Source organism: Plectropomus leopardus, chromosome 22, assembly GCF_008729295.1.
Source record: "Plectropomus leopardus isolate mb chromosome 22, YSFRI_Pleo_2.0, whole genome shotgun sequence".
Lineage (NCBI taxonomy): Eukaryota > Metazoa > Chordata > Actinopteri > Perciformes > Serranidae > Plectropomus > Plectropomus leopardus.
This window is the reverse complement of record NC_056484.1, coordinates 20,856,721-20,883,287: the sequence shown is the minus strand read 5'-3', so window position 1 is coordinate 20,883,287 and position 26,567 is coordinate 20,856,721. Positions and strand designations below refer to the sequence as shown.

Here is a 26,567-nt window from a genome sequence, read left to right as displayed (position 1 = left end):
GTACAAGATCCAGGTTATTAAAAATCTGCCTTTAATTTCACATTTCCATCTAATAGTCTGTCTTCCCCTGAACACACATCTGTCTTAAGAAAGAAGAAAACTATATTTTGAAGCCTATAAATACCGACCATAAAAATCTGGACAATAGTTACAAAGACAAATGAAGCAGACAAGGGGAACATGTATAACATTAGCTGCTGGTTGTCTGTTCATCTCCCTCGAGTAAGAACTGGTCACCCGATAGAAGATTACACTTGGGTGCAAACAGGAAATCCTCTCAACAAAAATAGTTCAACAAAAAAATGTCCATAGCAGTTTGTGATAGAATTCATTTAGATCCAAGCACACACTGCGTCTTACTTCTCATCTTCCTGCACCCTTACAGAGTTCTCCATCTGTCCAATGGAACTGCCTAAAAATACCATGTGTCATGGTACACAGTACAGCTGTGTTGGTCTAAGTCTGTTGTTAGCCTTTGTTTTTTGTTTTGCTCTTTTTCTTTTTGTCAGTGGTGCTGCTGGTGGGGGCAGCTGGGTTCACTGGTGGAGCCCCCAGCTTCTTGGTTTTGGCTTTTTTCACTTTTTCCTTTATTGCTTCGATGTCGAGCTTGCCTTCTGATTGAGCTGTGACACAAACAAGAAGATAGCGGTTAGCTGGACTATCACGGTGCAAAGACAAAGTTAATTTGTTCTCATGTAAAAATGTGCTCCATTTAATCTACCTTTGGTTGTTTTCTTCATCAAAGGCTTTTCTTTAGGAGGAATGAAAGCTTTGTTCCGCTCTTCCTGCTTCTTGGTCAGTGCCTCTGCTTGTTTCACCTGAGAAAAGGGAACAATGATTGTCACACTATTGGCAGTTCTCAGAATATGACGTAACAATTCCTTTAGTCTTTTAGGCTGAGTTTCTGCAGCATTTTGCAGAGACTCTGCATCCATTAACCACCATGCGATCGTATGCTTTCACACATCTGTCAAGTTGAACTTGCAGTTCACATGTCTGTGAAAACATGAATACCTCCCACATAACCTCCCCCCAGCAGCACAGATAATCTATGCAATCATGACATTTTTTCTTTTTTTTTTTTAAATCACCCAAGATTAGTGTCACCAACACACTATCTGACCTTCCATTTCTGACATATGATGTTGAGTATTGGCCAGGAAAGTGTTTTGTAGAACACTGTGATGTCACAGTTGACCTTCTATTAATCTTTCGTACAAAATTTTGACGTGCAAATTCTGAAGTTATGGCCAAACATTTATTTTATGACCACCAAACCTTTAACCACCAAACTGTGGTTGGTTTATTCTTGAGTCCGTGTGGTCACTCGTGCCAAATTTTACAAAGCTCCTGCGAAGCCATCTTCAGATATTGCATTTACTAGAATGAGACAGATGCAACTTCACAGTGCGCTTGATCTTTGACCTTCAAACACTAACTTCTAATTTGTTCATTCCAGAGTACAAGTGAATGTTTGTGCCAAATTTGAAGAAATTCCTACAAGATGTTCTTGTTATATCGTGTTCAAAAGAATGAGACAATAGAGGACACAGTAACATTAACGTTTGACCTATGACCACAAAAGTTTATCCTTGAGTCTAAGTGGATATTTGTGCTAAATCTGAAAAATGTGTTTTTGAGATATTCTGCTCAAAAGAACGGGACAGACAGACAGACGGATAACCTGAAAACCAGGTGGCCTCTACTGCCGGCATGTAGTCAAAAAGCTGGCTGGATATCATTATCGTGATGACATTCATGTGAAGAGACACTGCAGTCCAGTAGGAGATTAACCCAATCAGTGCTCACCTTGATCTCTTCCATCTTCTTCCTCTTTTTCACACTTTCACGCAGGAAGAATTCTCCTGTGGCCAGCTCCTTGTCAACCTGAAAAAAAGAAAATCCACAGAGTTCAAAGTTATGTTCAAATAAACATTCTTAATATACAAATTCGTTTCAGTAACAGGGTATAAACAAAGTAAAAACTTTACTTTCTGTTGTTAGCTTAGACTGACATCAACATTTACCTTTAAAATAGCTGATTTTAAACTAGTGCTTAATGATATAACATATAATTGTATAAGCAAGTGAGCATACATGATAGACTACTTGATATCTTTAGCAAGTAATGTTACTGTGGTCTTTATAGACCACTTAGAGGCTGTAATTAAGTTACGCATGTTAAAATAAATGTATTTTCATGCAAATGTCTTACTGTGCTCTCTGGCTGTGCTGGAGGGAAAGGTGTGTACTCCTTCTTCATGCTCTTCTTCTTGGGCTCCCTGCGCTTGGCCAGGTTCTTGTGGCGGAACTTGGGCAGAAAGCGTTCCCAGCTCTGCACCCGCAAATCGGGGTCTTTGGAGAGCTCTCGTTTGATCATCAGTGTCTGATGGCGTCAGGGAAGGGGTGTGGGGGTGAGGTCGGGGGAAGGTGATTGGTGGTGGGGTGTCATAGTAACAAAAATGTGATTTGATGCTGCAATGTTACGCCATGTGCCCTTTCTTCACTAAAATGCCATTTTATTACCACTGTATCTAGTCTCCACAACAGCTGCGTTGCCATGACAATGCCCCATGCATTTTATTACTGCATTTATCAGGACAGTGTGTTGTCACAGCAACTACTTCTTTTTTTTTTGCATTATTCATTTACTGCATTAAGCTAGAGACAAAGCTACATGTCAAACTAATACTTCTGCATTTGTTTTATCAAAACTGCATTTTAATTTGAAGGTGGGCTTTTACACAAATTTAGTACATATTGGGTGTTAAAAACATCCCTTGACATGCTGAAATATATTGTTTTTATGTAGCCACAGCCATTTTGTTAGTGTTTAAACCCTCTGTATTTCAAGCTTTTCTAGCCAGAAATATGGCGAGAAGCAATGAATTGTTATAACATCTGTCATCAACCATGCAGCTGGTACAAACAGGTAGTTGTTGAAGAGAACGAATTATGCAGAGTGTCTGCAGCTCTTTCATGCCCTCAGCTCCAAGTTGAGCCAGCCTTGGCGTCCAAACTCAGAGAGATTTATTTCAGTCAGGAAATCAAGAACAAGGATGGAAACATCTTCACTGGGCATTTTTGCACTTTGTCAAAACATTTCTATCTATCTTGTTTTCTGGGCTGTGGCCCAGCAGAAAGCTGTCTAACCAGCCAGGTCTCTGTCGGCTGTTCAAACTAACCTTGATGTTGTAGATGGGGTGAATGTTCTTCATTGTGTCCATCACCACTTTGCGTACCTGAACAACAGAAAACAGATATTATTAATTAGACATTAAATAAAATGATTAATATAGATTAAGAATGTACTTTCTAAATAATTTACAAATTCATTAAAAACCCGATATTATGAAATGTTTTTGCATAATTTATTTTAACTGAATAACAATAAACAAATTTGGAAATTATTTTTGTTTCAAAATGCCCCTTTGAAACCTGGATCAACATCAGTTTATTTTGGAACAAAATAATTTCAAAAGCATGGTGAAAAAGGCAGTGACAATCTAGAAATGTCCCACAAATTGCAACAAATTAGGTAAAAGTAAAGGGTAACAAGAAAATTACCTGATAATACATATAGAAGACAGAAGATGATTATGGGAAGATTATCACCAAAAAAAAGAAAGTGTAAATATAATTACAATAAATTGTATAAAAAATGTTACAGAAAAAAAAAATCAAATAAATACATATGTACATTTTTCGTTTTCAGCATTTTTAGGTCATTTTCCTTTTTTTCCTTTTCTTTTTATTACCAATTTTCGGGTAATTTTTATTTACCAGTAGACTCCTGTGAACATTCAGAAGCTCTGTGAGGTTCTTACCTCCTTCAGGCCGTTGTAGGGCCCCAGGGCCGACACGGTGTTACCCTGCACCATCACATAGCAGCTGGTCAACAACTCTAACGCCTAGAAGAAAATGAGCAGGAAATCAAAGTCATTAAACATTAAACTTATATACTATATTGTTGAAATGACACAAACACTCAAATATTGTGGTTGATGAAAAACTGCCACACGGTGACATTTATCCCAAAATGCAGTACAGAAACCACAGACAGATGAGTCTATTAAGTATATTCAGTGCACACAACACTGTGTGCTTTCTTTATAATGCAGTGCAGTGATGATGGTGATGACACAAGAGGGAGGTGGGGCTTGCAAAGGAAATTTGTCCTTCTCTCATTTCTGAAGCGGTACGGATTTTGTTTACTTTGCTTTGAATCTGTATGTTTCCATGATGTTAGAAAAAGTCAAATTACTGTGTTAGACCGATTAAACTGGAGTTTTAAAATACAAGTAAACGTAACTGAAATCGTACTAAATTAATTTCTTGAAATCAGACTAATACACCAAGCTAATGTGATTGGAAGTCGAGTTGTTCTGTCATGTAAACACCTCAGTCTGATGTAAACTGGACTTCTTCTGCACGTACTCCTTGTTGCCTCTGGTTGGGGATAGGGACTGTTCCTTACTTATGAGGGGGGAAGAGGTGCTAAATGGTTAAGGCATTAAAAAAATGTAAGAACTGAGGAGGAAATTGTGTTTTTAGTTTTGGCTATGGAGAGAGACATAACTTGAAAAAGGTAGTATTTTATATTATTCTAAATAAAAAAAAGTCACACCCCCAGCCACTCCCTCCTCTGATAAATAAAATGCAGTCCTACATCACCAGCACCGAAGCTAAGCTGAGTACTGCTGTGGATGAGCGTGAAGCATAACATACTTTAGCCACATAAAAAAATAATCAATATAATTTTAAGTGTGCACTGTATTTGAATATTTGCTCCTCTTCATCTTCCACAGCAGCTGATGGAGGCAGGGCTAGTGCAGCAACTCTGCCGTTAAGTGGAGTAAAATGACTGTTTTGTCAGTGGATTTTGGTGTTTTTTATGTAACTGCTTCAAATCCCTGTTGTAGAGGGTGTGTTACAGCATGGTAAAGCAGTGAAAATGTTCTAAATACAGTGTATGCTTCACAAAAACAAAAAAATGCAATTTTCAACTTGCCAAAAAGTAATTGCAGCTGCTATCTTGTTACTGAAAAGTTGTGGCATAAATGCTTGATTGCATTCAGAGTGAATATATTTGGCAGATTATATCTCACCCAGTCCCTTTTCATCTGTTAAAATACCTTAAAAAGACCAATGCAACAAAAAAATGTAATTTTAAACTTGCCAGAAACTGTCTGCAGCTGCTATCTTGTTACTGAAAGGTTGTTTCATAACTGGGATTCTGTCTATAGCAAAAAATATAGGTCTATAGCAACTACCTGAAAGAAGGCATATCTCCACCTGCCACTGCATACTGCTGTCAATACATCAACAGCAGTGCTTGTATACTCAAATGAAGACAATTAAATGGCCTAAGGAAGCAATAACCGTAGCTCTACTTAACTGTGCATGTTATTGTACTGAGTGTTTATCTTTCTCCTTAACTAACTCACACATATGCACACTTATACGCCTTTGCACACATTCACACACACCTTAAATGCACAGTCAGCAGGTAGCATATGCCTGCGGCAGCATGCCCTCAGCAGAGCATGGCCATTAAAATCAACTAAAGCTGCTACACTGACCACTGAAGCCGCATGCACCCACACAGGTAATGTGCTGCTCATTCTTATTTTAGGCTGCTGGATTGTTTTTGCATGCAGCTCCACAGTACCCTTAATATTAATAGTTATCTTTAATATTTGCTAGTAAGCAAACCTACTGTTACTTGTTCCCAACAGCTGGATATTGGTGTGGGACTCACTTTTAGGGTGGAGCCCTTGGGGCCGATCAGACGCTGTCTTCGCTTCACAAACCGCTCTCTGTTCCTCACCAGGGTCCCAATTTTGATGATGTCACACGCCATGTCATCCTGTAATATCCGTACAGCCTGGAAGCAAAAAAAAAAAAGTCTAAACAGAGGGGCAAAACAGCATAATAATTAGAAATCAGCATCACTCATGTGTTTGCCACTGCTGTCATCAAGCATCACACTTTTCTAAAAGCGCCGTGTCAGGTGATGGTTACCTGCTCGAATGGGACGCTCCTGGCCAGCAGCTTGATAAGATCTCTGGCTCTAACGATGGCGTACGGGTCAAAAGTTTTCTTTGTTGTGCAGACTGTGATGCTTCCCTCTATCAGGTCCAGAGTGGCTTTGATATGCTGACAAGAACAGATATTCATGTTAACTTCAATACAAAAAATGTGCTTTTTTTCATTTCTGCAGAAAGTCAGTATATTCCCACAGCAGTCTATCACTAAAACAGCTAAGATCAAGGCTCGTGTTCAATAATTGTCATTTCATCCATATCTGTGAGAACACATACAGTGGAGCAAAATTACATTCCTCTGGACCAGTATGCAAAAACAAAAAGTAAATAAAAACAGCGACAGTTAAAAGACACTGAGCAATGGTTAAAAGTTCCTGCCAGAGTTCTACTTCAGCTAAGTTTACATCCACCTCATGGAGAATCCCTCTCCTTACACTGCCACCAGGATTAAAGCATACAGAAGTACAGACAGTTACATTTATTTTAAACCTGAATATATTATAAATACACTAACTATGGATCAGGGTTCCTACAACTTAAGGCAAATTAAATGTAATACTTTTTAACACTTTTTTTTGTCAGTTGTCACACTCTGTGCGTCAGATTATTCTACTGCTTTAATACTCATCATGAAGAGTTTAAGAAGAAGGATCTGGTATTTTTATTTAATAGACGCTTCCAATTACTTGCAAAGACAGAAAAAAACAATTAGAAAAAAAAAACAATTTTCAATGTCTTTGCATTTTAAGACTTTTTAAAGATACTTCAAGACATTTTGATACCAATTAAGACCTTATTTTTAGATTAATGAATTCAAAGCCTTTTAAGGATTTTGAAGGCTCTGCAGGAATCATAATATGGAGAAGTACCCCATACAACCCCACTTCAAAAAATCCAAACTATCCCTTTAAGTGACTGATGAAACTGACTTCCATGAGCATGCAAACATATTTGTCCAGTAAAACTGACTCTGATTCAGAAATGTTGTGGTCTGTTATCAGCACTTGTGAACTTACTGCCTCTCCTAAGGCCTTCTCCACCAGCGGCCAGCACTCTTTCAGGTAGGCTTCTCTGTATTTGGGGAAGAGGGTGGCAAAGCTGCTCTCCTCCAGCAGGCCTCGGGGATTGTCGTCTTTGGTGAAACCTGGCTCTTTCCATCCATCAGGAACAGTCAGGAGTTCAGATTCATCCACTGCAGGACAGAGACATCAGAACCACGGGAAGTCTGACAGCTATTATTCTAGGGCTGCCCTTTATAAGTCATATCACCAGTCTGAGACCCTCAGTTGATTGAGATTGCTTCAAGTTGAGCAGTTGTTTTATTTTGAGCAGTTTACTTCTGGGGATGTTTTGGTCTCCAGATTTTGCTGAGGCGTGAGTGTTCTTGACTTTCACAGTATCTGTGACAAACTGCAGCGGAGCAGCTAACTTATGGTTTAGTGCTCTGCGAACTTGAATGAGGATAAAATGACTAAATACTGCTGTTGTTCTAGATTTTAGAAATGGTATTAAACCTAATGGATCAAATTCCTATGTAACATCAGTCATTTCACCTGGGTTGTTCAGTTCAGTTCATACTTTTTTACAGCTTTTTTTTTTTTTTTACTTTTTTTAGTGTAACAACTTGTTACACTAAAAAAAGTATGAACTGACTTACAGACTCATTCCTCAAGTAAGTCAACAGGCAAAATATCTGGCAAGGCATCGCATGACAGACTGGGAAATTGTAACATCCGGGTCGCACTGCATGTGTATGCAGCACATGACAGTAATCTCACTGAACTGCTGCACCTGGCAAACTTTAAACTGACAATACTGTTGCTGCAATGCTACTGCTGCAATTACTGTATTTCCACAATTAGGAGCACATACTCAACTCATTTATGAGTCCCTGCAAGCCACTGTGTTGTTAACAACACTGTCCTGCAATTATGTCATAAGCCTTGTGCCAGTAACACAAGCCACAATCCTGTTGACAGAGATGTTGTCAACAGGCTTTTATTTTGACACAGAAAAATCCCTCACTGCTCTCTAAATAGTCCACTTGAGAGTCAGCAGGGTAATGGATGGGTTGTCACTTTGTTTTGACTTTGTTTGTTTTCATGACCCTCCCCTAAGATACAAATACAGGAAATTACCTGATTTCTTTCTTTTACCATAACATAATTTAAGTTTTTCCTAAGTTTTTTTAAAAAAAAAAAATTGAAAAACTGTAAATCCGTTATTAAAAACACATTTCCAGGTCATTTCCTTTGACACCTTTAACTCATTTAATGCACTTTTTGGGTCAACTTCTTAAAGGTGAACGTCCCCCGAGACAAATTGAAAAAACGTAACTTCGTCCTCAATGCTTGCCAGTCTCTTAAATAACGAACAGTTCCTAAAGTAACTAGTTCACAATTTGGGGTCTGCTGCACAGCTCTTAAAACTCTCACAGTGAATAAAATAAAATAAAACAAAACACAGACTCTAAACTGTTTTAATTTCTGTCGTTTTCCTTGGTGTGAGCTCAATACGGAGCTAACAAGGGAATGAGCTGACTTGCTAGCTTAAAGGTAATGTACGCGTGCAATGCAACTAACATGTAAACATACCAATTAGCCGACAAAATTAAGCTTATTAACACACTGAATGTACAAGTGGGGATCAAGTAGTAGTTTTGAACTCACCAGCAGCCCAAACTTACCTTGGTTTTTTGTCTTTTTCGATTTTTTTCCTGTTTGAGCTTCACTCACGCCGTCTCCCGTCGTGGAGGACGCCATTGTTGTTGGAGAACAGTCCGGAAGGCATGGCCCGCCCTTCTCTGCCGTACTCTGCCTCTGATTGGTTTGTTGCAAATGTATATTCTTATTGTAACCAATCACAGTTCTATTTCCGAAATTTAACCAATCCATCCTGGTGCACCGAGAAGGTAGAAACCAGTTAGAGGGAGAGGAAGGCGGGTCATGCCTTTTTTCTCACAACTTTATTGAAAATGTACAAAACAAATGACAACAATGACTGACTGAAACAACGTAAATCAGATTCAAACTCCTTATAATACAAGATTGAAAATGTGAAAATAAAGAAATCAAAGTTTAAAATAGTTTATGTACAGTTTAAGCTCATTTAACCCTGGCTTGATTTATTTCAGTGACATGGGAAGAAGTAAGAAGTTACAAGAAAACGACCTGAAATTTAGCAACAACAACGAAAAAAAGAAATAAAGAAAAGAAAAAGAGAAAATGTGAAAAAGTTAAAAAAAACAAAAACAAAAAAAAAACAATGAATAAATAAATGAATCAAAAAAATTTGGATAAAGGCGGTTTTTAAAAAATGGTAATTAATAATAATAATTTCAAATATATTTCTCTGGATGTTTTTTTTTTTATTATTATCTTCTTTTCAAAAGAAATAAAACTAATTTTCACAGGTTTCAAAGGTTTAAATGCATGTGACAGGCGTCAGCACCGTTATCATCACAGTTATCTGCATGAATGCAGCATAGGAAAACTGATGTCCATCCAGGTTTCAAAGGGTTAAGGAAAGAAAAAAAATACATACAATACAAGGACTTATTGTCATTTACAATTTAGAAATGTGTTTCTTCATTTTGGGGGGTATAGAGTAAGTAAGTTCTTAGTTTATTACCAAAAAAAGAAGGGAGAGGTTGGACCTGTAATTTGCTTTGTCATTAGGTCATAATAAAAAACAAAAAAAACAAGGCACACTGTTTTACAAAAGTTAAAAAGTCTTTAATTGGCCATATTTAATAAATAAGTTAGACATCATATTATGTCATTATCTGTAACGTTTCGAACTGACACCATCCAGCGGTGTATCACGCTGCCACGACAGGTGCCCTCTGGCCGACCAGTGGCGTATCATATGGCTGCGACAGGTTCTGTTTGGCCACGTTATAAACTGACACTGCCCATTGGCATATCATATTGCCGTGACAGATGCCCTCTGGCCAACCGGTGGCATATCATACTGCCATGAAAGGGCCCGTCCTGTTGCAGTGTAAACTGATGCCGTTCACTGGCATATTAGATTGTTGTGAAGGCGTTTTGGCGTTGGTGTCTGACACCGAAATCACTGAAGTGGCAGTATTTGACAAGTTCGTAGTGTTGTAGACATAATTTCACAAGTTGAGTTGTAGTGGCAAAATTGCAAAAGACATAAGTCAAAGTTAACATGTCAAACATCATCAATTCATAGAGAATACTGTACTTTTTTATAGAATTTAATCCACGGAACTGCTATTGATTTGAAGTAGAGTATAGACAACTGTCATCATGTCACAATTCACCCTGGACATATATAACTGAAACGTCATGACTTTTTTTTTTTTTTTTTTTTTGGGTGGCTCTAGTGTACCAATAGTGCGCACAGTGTATGGTGTAGGTGTTGGTATATACGGAAATTTGTATGTAATGTTTTCTTTGTAATCATTGTATGTTGGTACATACATTAATAAAAAAAAAAAAAAATTAAAAAAATTTTTAAAAAAAAGAAACGTCATGACTGACAGTATTAGCTCTGTTGTTATACAAGTTGCACTGCTAATGAATAGGCTATTTTCGAATTTGACTTGATCAACGCCAAATTTGGAACATAGCATTTTGGGACTGAGACACACATTTCCCTTAGACATAGACAAGACTGGATGAAAACCATGGCAGCCATGAATCAAAAACTTTTTGCAAAGGGCGGGGTTTACACAAAATTAACCACAACTCATTCAAGATTTGTCGTAAATCTAAGTATCAGTTCATGTTTGGAAATAGGCATCCGAAGCATTTTGAGCACAGCCCATAAGGGGTGCCACAAATACCAATTTTTACCTTAAGATCTGAACAGAAACTCGTCAAATTTGGTGCACACTGTAAAATCTAAACTGATTTTACTAAAAAAAAATAAATAGCAAATAATTAATTGATTTTTACTTTATAGCTAACAGTTAAGTTCACCTAACATTTAGTTATATTTACTTAGTAATGTGAAGCTGTTGAAACTTAAAAAAAATCAAGTTGAATATACTCAATCTTTCTAAGTGTTAGTAACTCCAGTAGACGCAGTTTACTGATCTATGTATCTGTATTCTGTCGCTTGCATACTAGTCAATCATATTTGTACATCCTATCTTAATCACTGGCAAAACAATCTTGATCGTGTTAAGTCAAGTTAAGTCAGACTAACCTGGTTTCCAGAAGCTGCACTTAGAAAAGAACAAGGTAAATCAACTTGTCATTTTTAAGTTTTAACAACTTCACAAAATTTAGTAAATGCAGCGAAATTTTAAGTTAACTTAAAAATTTGTTGTAAAGTAAACATGAATTAAAATGAATAGTTACATTTACTTTCCTTTTTCAAGGCAATCGGTTTCCGAGCTTATTTTAAGTAAGATTAGCTTCCCAGATTTTTCTGGAGGCATGCATGTTGGCGTCTAAACTGGAAGTGATGTGTCAATGCTTTACATCAAATGTGATCACAATTAGCCTGATAATGGTGCTATAATTTACAGCCCGAAAAATGACAACTTTGATGGGCCACTCCCCTTTTAATGTGAGTCTGAGTGATTTCAAATTTCTGTATATCAATGTCCTTTACATGAACGCATCTTCAACTTTTTGCAAATTTACATGATGTGAAAAACAGGAATATGACTTTTGTTTTGTAAATTCATCAATTTCAGATTTGAAGAACAATATTGCGGGATGGAGCTATGCAATTCTTTTAGAAATGCGCAAGATTGGCCAAACAACATGGCTGCCATTAATGGCAATGAATTAAGCGGGAAGAAGGCTGTAACTCAAGTTATGTGAGAGCAATCTCGACTAAACTTGGATGAGACATTTTGCACTATGTGCTGAACTCATCCACTGAGTTTTTTTCCACATATATACACTCTTAATGTAACTAAAGTGACTTTGGTCAGCTTTGTAAGGTTTGAAACCCACCTGCTGCTTTGATATTGAGCTATCGAGCTGCATTCTTCTGTTTCCCAAGAGAGGGCCTGAACCCCAGACATCATTGTTATTGTTTCACTGCTCACAAGGAAAAAGGTAATGCCTGCACACTAACTTTATTGTCACGCAAGTTTATACAAGACAACGATTAGATCCTGCTCGGATCCTCATCAGGTAAAATGTTTGAAAAGATGAAACCACACCTATATTTATACATAATGTACACCAACAGGCTGACAAGCTCTATGGTGGCAGGTGTGTTTTACCATCTGATCCACTACGGGTGGTAAAACAATGGGCAATCAACAACTAAAGTATATAGAAAATATATAGAAAAAATACACAGGGAAAGTAAAACAGTGATGTCAAACATATCTCAGTTGATAAAAAAAATGCCTTCACATGACTGTTTTTCTTTCCCTGTGTATTTTTTTCTATGTACTTTATTTAATTGTTGACTGTGTTGTGGTAAAACGTTGACACCTCTGATGATCTCTCTATAATTAACTTTAACTTGAATCTAATTTATCTAGTTCTTGCAAGCTTGGTGCAGATGTCTCAATCAAGGAACACTGGAGAGGAGCCAAGTCAGATGCGCAGAAGAGTTTATTGCAGTCTCTGACAGAACAACAACAAACACGAGTCAGTCCCGGGATTAGACTAAATAATGCCTTTTGATTCTGCTGGGGTCTCTCCTCCTTCCCAGGAGTCCCCACCTTTCTTATGCACTAATCTTTTGGCTTCAATTCTAATGGTGTCAGGCTGCCAGCATGGCTCTCGGTGCTTTTCCACACCTCAGCCCCACCTTTCACGTGTCACCATTATTTCTGAGACTGTCAGCACTATATTTTAAAAATTATATCTTGGTGTGTTTTCCACACACAGGTTACAAACTGGTTAATTTCTTACTTTGTTCCACACATAGGTTACAAACTACAGCATAATAGACCACTCAGTAGATGAACACAAAATCAAGATTTAATTTACTTACGTAAAAATCATATTCAGCCACTTTAAAAGGGTGTGTGTGTGCTGTTAAACTTTTCACCTCTCCTGTTGCTCACATACAGTGATATGGAGCTATTAGAGGCATCATACCAAAAAGTTACTTCTGGCCTTGAATCTTGCCATTAGCCTCATACAGCAAGATGTAGCCTTTCGAAGCCTAATGCCAAAATTTGCTCTGGCCTTGAATCTCCTCATTATGCCCAGTTCTTATCTTGGCAACTGCTCCTTTCGTTTCTCTGTAGGCTACTGAAGTTTTCACCTATGGTCTGTGTTTCACTACAATGATCCACAGTATCACTACAATTGACAGCTGTTTTACTAACCTTATTGGTAGATGGTTAAACACACCTGCAACCACATGCTTGTCACCCTACTGGTGTACATAAAGGTGTGGTTTTCAAACATTTGACCTGACAAAATGATCCTGCTTGTTTCGATCCAAGCCGAATCAAAACATTATGTTAGCTAAACTTGTGTGGCATAGAATAAGTGTGCAGGCGTTACCTTTTTCCTCATGTATGCTGTTTTTGACCGCTTTTTGACCGCTGCGTGATGTGCGTATAATTACCCTCTTTCATATTATTTTAGTGTTATCATTAAAATAGTGTTTTTTTTATTTTTGGAGGCGTAAAACCAATTTATATCTCTTGAGGGAGAAGTTCATAAATATGTGGCTGTAGCATTAAAGGTAGATATTTTGTATTATCGAGGATTTTATTCTAAATTAATTTCATTTATTCATTTTTTAGCTGGATCCTATCCCAGCTGACACTGGGCGAACCAGGCAACCGTTGACGCTGTCATTCACACCTACGGTCGGTTTAGATTCACTAGTAAACCTGACCTACATGTCTTTGGACTGTGAGAACTCACACCGGTATGGGGAGAACCCTCCACCACCAGGGATTCAAACCTAGATCCCTCTAGCTATGGGGCAACAGTGCTAACCACCGCACCACGATGCCACCATAAATTACTATATAAAGTTTTTATAAAATAACTTAACATCCCAAAATTGTAGTTAGTCTACTATGTGCATGGACTGCTGAAAAAAAAAAACGCAGCACTTTGGTAAAAACACAGAGATAACATGTAAATTTTAAGCATGTGCTTAAATCTAAACCCTTCTCACTCCAACAAACACACATCTAGCTGCCCATCCGAGGGCACACATGGGACATGATAACGTCAATCATGTTCTTTATAATGGGAGGTTCTGGGTGGAGGTTGTGCGGCAGGTGGTGGGCGACAACCATCTCCCAGGCTTCGACCAGATGAACATTCAGTCCTTTGAACATGGCTCTGAGCACCTTAGAACGCTGCAGCGAATACCAGTCACTGAAGATATGTACCAGATCAGGTGTCAAAGCTCTGGGGTTTCCTGTCCGGATGATGACCACTGTGCCTGGAGCTCTTGTCAGCAGCCGCACCACCGCCCTGCGGATGCTTCGCAGCCTTCGGATGTAGACCTCCATAGGGAAAGGAGCAAAGTGAGCCCAGACGCCAAAAGCTACAACGGTGTTGGGGCCTCCGGTTAAGCTATCTATTTCATTGGCAATATAATAAAGCTTGCTAGGTGGTGCCGGAGCAAAACTGACTATAGGAGGACCGTGCAAGCGGAATGTCACCATGATATTGTTTCCATAGTCCAAGGCCATGAAAGGTCCCAATTTCTTTAAACTGTGCAGGTTAAACTCCTTGAGATCTAAAAGTATTACAGAAGGAACAGATTAACATGCAGTGTGAAGAAAATCCAAATGTTACCAGAAATTCCTGTGGATCAGTTACCTGGTAGTACTATGTTGAGGAATTCAAACCACTGCCTGACAGTGGAGTCTCCGTATAGGTAGAGCACTTTGCCTTTCAGACACTGAGTGATGGCAGAGGAGGTGAATTGCTTAACTGTGGTTCCATCTAATGCTTGCCACATGCCCTGGTAATAATAGCCAGAGGGTCCAGATGTCACACTGCTGCTCTTTACCTCAGGTTGACCTGAGAGGAAGTTAAAGGATAAAGGTGGGGTTATTTTTAAGGTTCAAGCCAAACTGTCTTGGAACACTGGTACATTTATCTTTACAAGGCCATATAACATGAACTGCCTCATTTTTTATGTTCTACGCAGACTTCTACAACTATCAGAAGCAACTTTCGGTCATGTGGACAACTCATAACTGTCATTCCTCAAAATTTTGCCTTACCTTCTTCTTTTGGCAACACGGTGACATTGGCAGGTCCTGAGGCCTGAATGAAGACTTTCATGTTTACACGACTAAAGAAAAGCAAACACATAACAAATGTCTTAAACACATTTCAACATCAACTCAAACAATTTCTTGAAAATCCAGGTAGAAAAATTAAGCACTAAAATAAAAAACAACTATTTTAAAGTTCATTCAACAAAACTTTGCCTCTTAGTTGCAATAGTTAAACTGAACTTAAAGGTGCTATTAATGCATTAGCCACTAGTAGTAGTAGTACACATTGTAGTTCCACTACAGAGATTTAATAAATTCTGTCCAGTAACAATTGAAAAGTCTAAAAGAGCCAGATGTTTGAATTATTTTATCCTTATTCAAGTTACCAGAGTGCTAAACTGTGGGCAGCCAGCTTTAGTGGAAGTCTCTAATGTGCATGCTCTATGGGCCACACAGTGAGAAGCAATGGCTATCACCTGAATAATTTCATCCACCACAGTTGAACAATTTTGGCTTCATGCACCACTGAGCAATTTTCATATCAATGAACTGGGCCCTGCTGCCAATGCTGTATCGGGGTCTCTTTATCTATCCATTGTAGTGACTCACTGCTGTGTTTTCAGTTGTTTTAATCACAAAAAGTGTCTGTTTCTTGCCAAGACATCATTGCTTTTCCTGCTGGGATAGTGGCACCCAAACCAGTTATTTCAAGTCAAAATGTGATCTTTGAGATATGCGCTACGCTACATAATAACGTGCAAATGTAGTGTATCCATGGTTCGAAGAAATGTACAATTACAACATTTATTGCTGGCAATTGGGTTGGTTACAATTTCTGGAATTTCTCAACAAGGAGATACATAGGTAGCGCTGCATTTCCATTATTCGAAGTCATACAAATTGTCAGACATGTCTCTTTGTTTCCTTACCTTTGAAAGAGCTTCGCCTCATTGGCCGTGAGGACTTGGTCAATTCCTTTCCTGGATTGTTGAATCCTGGCATCACAGCTCAGCTTCTTTGGCTTTTCGCAGAACCAAGGCTCACCTGTACGGAGGTCTGTGTAGTTGCATAGCAGCTTCTGGGTTGGATGTAGGCAGAAACTACAGGCGGTAGTTTCAGAGAGTGAGCCTGATTGGTAGAGGGTGCCAAAGTGAACCCTGTTAGGATGCTCTGTGTTCAGCCTGCTCAGCACTGGGATAGCCTCACTAGAGTGAACCAGCGTCACCTGATTGGACAGAGAACCAGAGTTTTCATTCAAGTCCACATCACGTTCATCAACAAAGACAGATTAAAAAAAAAAACACTCAAAGCTGCACACTGTGAGACATTTTGAAGGATTAATCTCTTCTGAAATCAGACTGATTCTCAGATGACAATCTCCAGAAACTGTCCATTCACCAAACCCATCCCCCCACACGACTGCACAATCATAACTTAACAACGGTAACTAGACATTTCAAATCTGTCAAGTTTTGCATTTCTCCACATGTTGATCTGAATGAGGCTGTAGTAAGAGAGATACTCTGCATTTAAAATGTTTAGAGAGGGTTTTACATTTGTTTATCACTCTTGTCACACTAGGAGTAACAAGCTCTAAAGTGCATTACAAAAACAATGCTGTCTCTTCATTTTCATGTCTTTGACACTCATCATCAGTGGTGAGGATGCCAACTGTTTGCCTGGGACATGCAGCTTTAGCCTCTTTATTTTAGACCAATATTATGGATGTAGCCAGCTAGTGGTCATTTACAATCCTTTTACAAGTCTGCTGGTTACAAAAAAATGTCACTCCCATAAGCTGCTGTTTTTACCTAACTCAGAGCTTTAGGTATCCTAATTAGCTAGCTACCTATTAAATCTACTATTGACATTTTGCAGCAGGCAAAATCTACAATCAGTGGCTAAAAAATGAGACCCTGCATCCTGCACATGTGCTGTACCAGAGAAAAGGTTAAATGTTGTATCAGCAGTAACCAAGGGGGGCAGGGCTTAGTGGACAATAATTTGAAAGGTACATTAAATACTTGCAGTACAATCACATTTAAAATGATGTTTTAGCATCACCTCAACCTGCGCTCCTCCTTCCCAGAGTAAAGAGAACACAGCAGAGTAGCTCCCATTAAGATGATCCACCACTTGTCCAGCCACACCTGCACCAAGCTTCAGGTTGTGCAGTCTGGTGAGTAAAAAGTCCCCCCCAAACTTCTTGGGACGGCCCTGGAAGTCAGACATTTTTATCATGACCTCCAGCTGATCCCCTACACGCCACTGTCCTCCTCCCCTCCTTGGGAGAATGGTGAAGGTGCTGTGAGCTGGATCACTGGTCTGCTCCACAAGAAGAGGATCTGGCAAAGGTGGAGTTTCAGGCCAAACTATGGAGTCTAGTAGAAGTTGCTCCTCCACAGCATCCTCAGGGGACAGTGGCTGGAAGGTGCAGAGGCCATGATGCATGTAGGATACAGTGGAAAAACTCTGGACGAAGATGGTGGAGTTCACTTTATGCGGACGCTGGTCAGGGAGTCAGGAAAGATGGTGACCAAGATGCATCAAACGATCACACCGAAAGCAAATTAACTAAACAGAGAAAATAAGGTCCAAGAAGGCCAAAGCTCAAAATAACTTTGAGTCGTTTATAAGAACTGTTGATCTGTTAGCTCCATGAATCTCTGCCTCTCCACACTTCCCCTGCAACCATAACTTTGTTATTAACATTGACCCATAGGGAAAAAAATATTTTCCGGAACTGTTTTGGCTGCTTTCAGTGCCTCCTGTCTTAAACACGCACATTGATACAGAATAATTTTAAAAAACGCCATCAAATGGTGCCTACATTTTTTGTTAAACCCAAGCCAGTACAAATGGTTTTGTTAGGAGATGGGAAGTATAGAGTAATGTCAGCCAAATCACAGCGGTTCTGTGAGGAAAAACATAATTTAAGTCTAATTGCATTTATTTACAATGAATAACATTACTGTTATTTTGAGTTATACCAAAACACCCATTTGACAACAATAATTTTAAACCAACATTAAACATTTCAAATAGGTTCCACCATTCAAGAGATACCACTAAAAGTTCTCACCTCCACAACTTCCATGTGACGTATGACAAAGATAAAGAAAACAAAAGCCGCAATGAGGAAGATGGCGGTATACTCCCGTCTTGTACATGCTCTGACCCTCATGATGGTTCCAGTCTATGGCTGTAGCACAGTACTGTGACCACTTCCTCTGGCACTGGATTAAAATATAAAAACAAAACAGTAAATGAAACCTTGCTTTGTGAAACATTATCTTAATTGTGAAATCCTCTTATTACAAACATGGCGACATGCTTTCAATTATTAATCCTGACATCAACCACTCACTCAATCAAAGCCACAACTAAAGACAGAAGCCTTTCTCTCCCGTGCAGTTTAACTTAAGTCACTCCCAGGTGAGCCTATCAAGTACACATTACAACATTGTTTAAATATCTGAATATGTTTAGATACTGCACTCTCCTGTAATCCTCACAACACAACATCATGTTAGATCATGTCAGGTTAGATTGCCTTCAGCAAATCACAGTTTTGCACTACTGTTCAAATGTATTTCTGTCATGACAACAAATACAGTTGAAGTAAGAGAAATCAGGCAATCTGATCATCTCATGGACTCAGATGCAGATCAGTTTAGTTTATTAATGCCTGAATGTATACAGTATAAAGGTATCATGCCTCAAGAGAAACAAAAATAAAGTACTCAATATGTAATTGTAGTTACTACTTTACAGATTTCTATTAATGCAAAATGTTATCATTACATAAATTATTATTACTCTAAATTAAAAATATATTATTATATATAAATGCATATAATAATAATAATAATAATAATAATAATAATAATAATAATAATAATAATAATAAATATATTAAATAATTTCTTGGTATACAAAGTACTTAAAATAAGCCTCACCTTTAGCAGCTGCTATATAAAGTATTGCGTAATGTATTATATTATTACAATCTAGTGTTGCTGTACTTTTGCCTACATAAAGTTTTGAATGTATAACAGTACAAACTTATCTTGTTTTTAACTGTATGTAAATAATCAACAAAGTATCCAGTAACTATAGTCAAATAAATGTAATCAAGTTCAAAGTACAATATTACTCTCTGAAATGTAGTGAAGCTGAAGTATAAAGTAACATAAAAATGAAGAAGTGAAAGAAACATAATAGTACTTCAGTATTTTACATGTGTATGAGAATGTTGCAACATTTGGGTTTTACAATGTCAGGATGTGTCTTACCTCAACAGAGAATCATTTGAAGAAAGCACAGTGACTGAATCTGAGAAGAAACACACAACCAAGAAAATAGAGAGCAGAATACAACTGTTTCAGTGACTTCTCTGTAGTGACTAACCAATAGCAAGCACAGACAGCAGGTGAATTACCATCATATCTGAAGACAAGAGTATCTGGTTTGGTTTAATACCTTGTGTTCTTAGACACTCCCATGTATCAAAAGAGCCACCCCAACAGTGTAAGTTCCTTTACAGGCACAACTGTTTAGAAAATACACAAAAGCCTTCTCATTTTCTATGTGGAATGGAAAATCAATGTCATGATGAAAATCAATCCATTTGTTAAAGACGAAAATATTAAATTATTATATGCAAGGTGACAAGAGTGTTGTCTGTCTGCATGGTTTCAAAAAGATTTGAAGGAGGAGTCAGAGGGCTGGGTTTTTGTCACATAGTCTTCATAAATTCAATACAAATACATTTCAGCTGGACTAGAACTGGACTGTTGGTGAGGAATACAAACTTTCAACAGCCTTTTCTGGTGTATTTCTGGCATTTACAATATTTATCATTTCCATGATTCTGTTTACACACACATACTGAATCAGTAGTCATACCAGACCAGATTGTCTTGTAATTCACCTTGCAGTGCTGTCTGTGGTTGCTTCCCTGTCATTACAGGGAAGTCACACAAACCATTTGATTCTGCTCTCTGTCTTCCTGGTTGGTGATGATCCTCTGCCGAGGTAAGACACATGAAACGCTCAAATAAAGTATATTTTGTTTCATTTTTACAGACATTGTAAAACCCAAATCTTACAAATTGGACCTTTAATTTACATCAAGTTTTGAATGCATGGTTTTATAAACTGATCATATGTTTTTGACTGTATGTAAATCTTAATCAGCAAAGTACCCCATTACTTACATGTACTGGAGTACAATGTGATATATTTCCTTCTGCATGAAATGGATTTAAATACATGGATATAGGATAGGATATCAGGTTGTCTGTGAAATGAAACTTAAAATATAGTATAGACCAGGGTAACCTTTCTGTACTGTGGCTGACTGCACCTTTCGCCATTCAAAAACAGAGTGTAATCTGATAGGAATGTTTTTTGCATGGGTGAAAACATTTTAAAGGTGAAGTCAGAGGGCTGGGTGCTTGATGGGTTCAATAGACAGTGAGAATCCAGTGCAACAGGTTTACGTAACAGAGGGAGAAGACGACAGTTTGGCTGCTAATGCCAATGCTGGCTGTCATTTAAGATTTACCTTTAAACAATATGTAATTATGTGAATGTTTTTATTGGATTTTACTTAACACATAAATAGCTGTACACACAGCATGAAAACATCTAGAAACTCAAGAACATCTACTCCAGTGCTTTGCACACACACCATAAAATCCATTAAAAAATATAATAATGAAAATGAAAAGAAACAATTAGATTGACCCACAAATACTGGCGTTAATGACAATAGGCAAAATAAACAGACATTCCAACAAAGAAAAGTAAAAATAACTACACAAACAATGAACTCAGCTGCACAAAAAACGACAAATAAGTGAACAAATAAAAATAGTAATAACTTAAAAAAAAAAAAAAAAAATCACAGGGCCATTGTAATCATTTATTCAACAGGGAGCTTCTCAACATATAGTAGGAATGGTTGCCAAAGCTTTTTGAATTTTCTTTCCGAGCCTTGAGTTATATATCTTAGTTGTTCCACTTTGAGATGAGCCACCATGTCCATCACCCATCGCCTATGAGAAGGGGGTACCGACTTTTTCCATTTTAGCAGGATAGTCCGCCGTACCAGAAGTGTGGCGAAGGCCACTGCTGTGACATGGGAAATGGTGGCTGAAATCCTACAGTCTAGTGGCACCACGCCAAATAAGGCATGACAGCCTAGCTCAAACGGGGGCATAATATCTTTGTCTTGACACATAATAGTGCAGTTTGATTGCTCACAATTTGACCCAAACCTGAGAATGGGAAAAGGAAAAGAGAGAAGAGAGAGTGCTACGCACAATCTTTTATGTCTAGTCCACTTTTGGTGTCAGGTTTTTCGCTATGACGTCTTTAGCCTGTCCCGGATCCTTGAAGCGAACTTCATTCCCGTTCAGGGTGGTAATCCTCAGTGTGGCCGGGAACAGAAGACCATAACGGACTTGCTCGTAGTTTCGCAGCAGCGCCCTTATTTCAGTAAAAGCTGCCCGCTGCCTACTCACTGCCTGCGTATAGTACGGGAGGACCGAAATCTTGTCACCCGCCGCTGTTGTAATCGGACGGCGCTCCGTTGCCTTGCGAAGAATAGCTTCTTTTTCCTTTAATGACATCGAACAATTATCTCAAAGTGCATGAACCGTGGGCGAACAAGACTACAGTGCGCTCGGTCCAATAGCGGTGGCTGGTCAAGAGCCAGTGCTTCTTTCAGCAGACATGCTACAAAGTTAGACATTCTTTCCCCGTCCTCCTGTCCCTCTTTCACTCCCATTATTCGGACATTGCAGCGGCGAGACCTAGCCTCCAGGTCCTCGCACCGCTCCTTTAGAGTAGACATCTCTTTTTTCAATGCCAGCATCTCTGCCTCCAGGGTGCCAATAGCATCAGAATGGTCATTCAACGCAGATTCCATTTCTGTTACCCGGCTCGTTGTGGCCTCCACCGTGGTACTCATCTTTTCCACGGTGTCCTGTAGCCCGCGAAATTGGTCCGAGTGGGCCGGCGCCGTACTTGAAATTTTTCCCATAACTTCTTCTCGAAGTTCACTGATGGCTGCTGGTATTGCTTGTTGCGCGCTAGCATTAGCATTGTCGTTAGCTTCTTGGGCTTCAATGTTCTTAGCGTGTTTAGGCATTCTTGGAAGTAGTTCGCTGATACACCGCTATTTACACTCTCCGTCAGACAGAGATACAAATTGCCTCAGTCCAGGTCAGATGTGCACTGAAGTTAAAGCGTTATTCTTGAAATTTTAATGGTTTACCGAAGAGCTCGACTCAGACACGTCTTCACATGGCTCCGCAAAGACCAGAATGTCTAAACAATATGTAATAACTAGAAAATTTCACATGAAATATTGACTGAGTGCCTACTGCTTGGTGTACATCTCAATGCTAATATTACCACTACTAAGTAAGTGCTGATGGCAGTAGCTGTATCATTAAGGTACATGTGCCACATGCTGTGTGTGTGTGTGTGCCAGTGTTACACTAATACACTGTATAAACATGAATGCATCCCCACTCACTGCCACTGTACAAAAATGAAGCCAAAATATCTCAGATATCACTGCCATCTTGCGCTAATATTTCATTTGTCTGCAGATTAGCAGTGTACGCTGGCATCGATTTCATGCTTGCACACCTGTTCCCATTGATGGCACACACAGCTACACACAGCTACATATATATGTATACACTGAACATATAACATTTACCATTTAGATTTTACATTTAACATTTAGATTTAACACATAACTTTTAGGAGTGTTTGACCTAACTTTGGTGAGGAATAATATAAGAGAAGTCAACTCTAGATGCACCAAAGGCTCTTACCCATCCAAAGCTGCTCTTTCCAGGTGTGTGCAATGATGATTCCCAATTGATCATAAGTCACTTATCAGCACAGGTAAAACCCCCTAATCACTGTATAAGGGAATCCAAAACTTCCAGATGATCTGCACAACTTTTGAAGCGTTATATGCTGCAGTAAAACCTCTTGTAGCTCCTGCTGCATAATGAGAGAACCAGTTCCTACTGATAAGCACACAGCTATAGCATCATGTGACCTATAACAGTGTTGTTTGTACTGTGAAATATGGCTTTTTCAAATCACCTAAAATGCCACCTTATACGAGCGTAAAAACGTTTGTTTTTTTGGGGGGGGTTTTTTGCGATAAATTGCAGTTGTGTTTTTTTAATCGCCGTCTTTTCGTTAGGTGTATTTTATATTCGCAATTTCAATTGGTGCAGTTAATGGGAACACATCTAATGTGTGAGTCTTATCAGAGCCGCACTCCAGCAGCATTTGTAATTCAAAATATGTATTGAATTTTGTTTAAAAATCAAAACTAAACAAAAAGAAAGAATTGTTCCATTAGTTTAGTTTGTCCCAATATTTGTTTAATATGAAAAATGAAACGGAAAAGGAGAGCTATAATCAGCATATGTAGCACATGGCAGTGCAGACAATATAAGCCCAGGCTCTACGTTTGCATGTCAAACAAAGCTTATGAAAAGCTTCTTCAGCAGCACACAAGCACAGGAGAGGCACATCCCTTGTTACACAATCACTGCTGACAATATTTACTATATGTACTGTTAACTGTTACTGTTTGACGTAAATGTTGTGTGAGTGAGCTTAAAATAATTGCCCTCTCCCCCTTTCTTTCTCTCTGTCCTTTAAAATAAGATTTAAAACGCGTCTAAAATTGGCAAATAAGGGATTTTTGTAAAACTTTCCCCAGAATTAAAGATTAACAAGACAGTTAACATTAAACATGAGACAAAAATGTTTTAGATGTTTACCAGATCCAATTTCATAGGTTCCAATTCCAGCATGGGAGGTAGCAGATCCTGTTCCAACAGAAACACACACACACAGGCACACCCTTAAAGGTAAAGGTGTTTGCATGCAAGCTCGCCACATACATACACACACATACACACACACTCACACTTCCTTGTACTTATATCTTTATGAGGACCCTTTTTGAAATAATGCATTTCCCTTCCCCTAACCTTAACCATCACAAATAAATGCCTAGCCGCAGCCCAACCCTTAATTGCAACCTTGTCCCTAAACCAAGTGTTAACCCTCAAACAGTCCTTTGAAAAAGAACTTTCCAAAGTTGTAAGTGTTTTTTTGTTGTTTCGCTTCAGTTTATTTTTCAGTCTTATTTTTGGTTAACATTAAGGAAGTTTTGTTCGATTGTATGGTTTCAATTTGATTCATTTATTTTGAACATATAAAAATAAAAAGGAATAGATAAATTATCATTCAAAAACAGACCAAAAAAAAAAAAAATTGCAGACAATGAAAAACATCAAGGAACAGAAATAGTCAAATAAATCATGACTTGGTTTACATAAAAACTTAATTGAAAATGTACAAATCCCCAAAAAACAAAAAGAATTTAAAAAAACCCATCCCTCTGACTCCACCTCTTTTGAACCATGCAGATACACATGACACTCCTTCTGCATTATTTCTCTGCGCACAGACAGGGGAAAATCCATGGAGGTGTAAACAGAGAGGCAATGGGAGCAAGCAGGAGAATAAAATGGAGCCACTGAAGGAAAAGGATAGGAGGGGTGTGTTGGTTTTGATATTAAATTAAAGTTTCAACTATTTTCCTTCAGGAGTAAGAGAACAAAACCTTTTTTCAAAGTGCAGGATAAGATTTCACCACAGTGATTTCTACAAAGAAATCTCTCCTGAGGTAAGACACTTTCAACTATTATTTTATGCACACTGTGAAAACATTTGAGTATGACTATGAAGCAGTCATGTGGCAGAACTCTATTAAGTTTGTGCTTGTGCATTATTATTGTCATAATAATTTATTGGCTTCTGCCAGGACTCAGACAGACATACACTAAGAAATAAAAGTACAGAATTGGACGTAAAATGGTAAAGATGCTTTGTCGCTCCAGCTGTAACCTAGCAGGGTAGAGTCAATGTACCTTTGAACATAGCACATTTTTGTACCTTCTTGTCTGTACCTCTAAAAGAACATTTCTGCACCCGTAGAATAAAAAATGTACTTTTGTGTCCCAGTACAAAAATGTACCTACTGTAAAGGTACAAATTATGTATATTGAGGTACAACTGGAGCGACAGGCTATTATATACCTTTAGGAGGCTAAAACAGAAACATTTACAATTATTTGCTACATTTATTAAAACAGCAATTATTTTGCATGTTTTAACAAAAACATTTTACAAGTAAACCAATCCATTTTAATGCATTTCATTGTATTGTTCTGTGAGAAATTACTTGTTTTAGAACATGAGAAAAAGCATTGCTTTTCAAGATAAAGATGAAGGAGCCATTTACTAATCAAATGAGTGCAATAAAGCTCCATTTTACAGTTTTTTTACGCACATAAAATTCCCAAGTCAAGTACGAGTACCCTTACAAAAGGCAAATTCATAAAGGGGTAAAATATACACATACGCAGGGTTAGATTCAATTCCTTGTGGTTTAACACTTTAAAACTTGTAGCATCAGACTTTTTGATTAATGATTCTTAAAATGACCCTTAAGATGGCATTGTTTCACAAATGTAAACAAAACAATAAATTCCAGTATGAAATACAGAACATTAACAAAATGTAAACTTAGTAACTCACATATATGATAGAAATTGTTTCAGTTCCTTCAGAGCTTTAACACAAAACTGAAAGCATCAGGCCCACTGAGCCCTTCATTAATCAGTTTTAAATGCAGAAACACTCAAGTAGTTAAACACTGGACTTACCTGGTGACAATCTGGACAGAAGACTTATTAATGGCAGGTGTAAAGGGGGGCAAAAATTCCCTCTAGCAATTCTTGCACAGCACCATGCCTTTATTTCATTTGCCTTTTCCAAAAAATGTGTTTATACAAAATGTCTCAATCCAACATACAAATTATCCTCAACTGCGTATGTGTCAAGTGATGTGCGGTCCAACTCATCTCCAGGTTTAAACAAAATCCAGTCACTGTCTACTGTTACTATACAGAATTTCGGAAGCTCTTCATTTAACTCTGTTATAATTACGTGCTTTTGTCTATGTGCTTCAAAGATAACAAGCTTCATTGTCAGTGGAACAACTTCCTCTAACATATCATGCATGATGTCCGGGGGCATAGCTTTGGTCACATCAAAATAACCTAGTGCATCAAATGAACTAGTGCCATTTACACCATACAAAGTGACATTTTTTGCTTTTTGCTTTTTGCTTTGCTGCACACATTGGAGATGGTATCTATGGACTTCAGTTGTTCTCAGAACAAAATGATCTTCCTGGAATTTGTTATTAATTTCTGAACGAGTTGCCATACAGTAATGACAAATTC

At 38.2% G+C, this 26,567-nt stretch overlaps 2 protein-coding genes across 4 annotated transcripts; both read right to left on the bottom strand.

Moving 5' to 3' along the window:
* Positions 1–10: 10 nt before the first annotated feature.
* Positions 11–8,817, bottom strand: krr1 (KRR1 small subunit processome component homolog). Its single transcript, XM_042511211.1, has 10 exons — positions 8,734–8,817; positions 7,064–7,239; positions 6,025–6,159; positions 5,762–5,887; positions 3,828–3,911; positions 3,186–3,242; positions 2,216–2,386; positions 1,810–1,887; positions 722–818; positions 11–623 (listed from the first exon to the last, which is right to left on the bottom strand). Exons 1-10 carry the CDS (start codon positions 8,807–8,809, stop codon positions 469–471), a joined length of 1,155 nt encoding a protein of 384 aa, XP_042367145.1. The 5' UTR covers positions 8,810–8,817; the 3' UTR covers positions 11–468.
* A 3,769-nt stretch (positions 8,818–12,586) lies between these two features.
* LOC121961564 (NXPE family member 3-like) lies at positions 12,587–26,362 on the bottom strand. Of its 3 annotated transcripts, none has more exons than XM_042511607.1 (7): positions 25,986–26,362; positions 18,284–18,437; positions 17,266–17,709; positions 16,131–16,426; positions 15,205–15,275; positions 14,795–14,998; positions 12,587–14,711 (listed from the first exon to the last, which is right to left on the bottom strand). In XM_042511607.1, exons 2-7 carry the CDS (start codon positions 18,383–18,385, stop codon positions 14,155–14,157), a joined length of 1,674 nt encoding a protein of 557 aa, XP_042367541.1. In that variant the 5' UTR covers positions 18,386–18,437; positions 25,986–26,362; the 3' UTR covers positions 12,587–14,154. The 3 variants fall into 3 exon arrangements, with proteins under 3 accessions (XP_042367541.1, XP_042367539.1, XP_042367542.1); XM_042511605.1 differs by lacking the exon at positions 25,986–26,362 and adding an exon at positions 19,497–19,625; XM_042511608.1 differs by lacking the exons at positions 17,266–17,709; positions 25,986–26,362 and adding an exon at positions 19,497–19,625.
* Between the last annotated feature and the right edge of the window lie 205 nt (positions 26,363–26,567).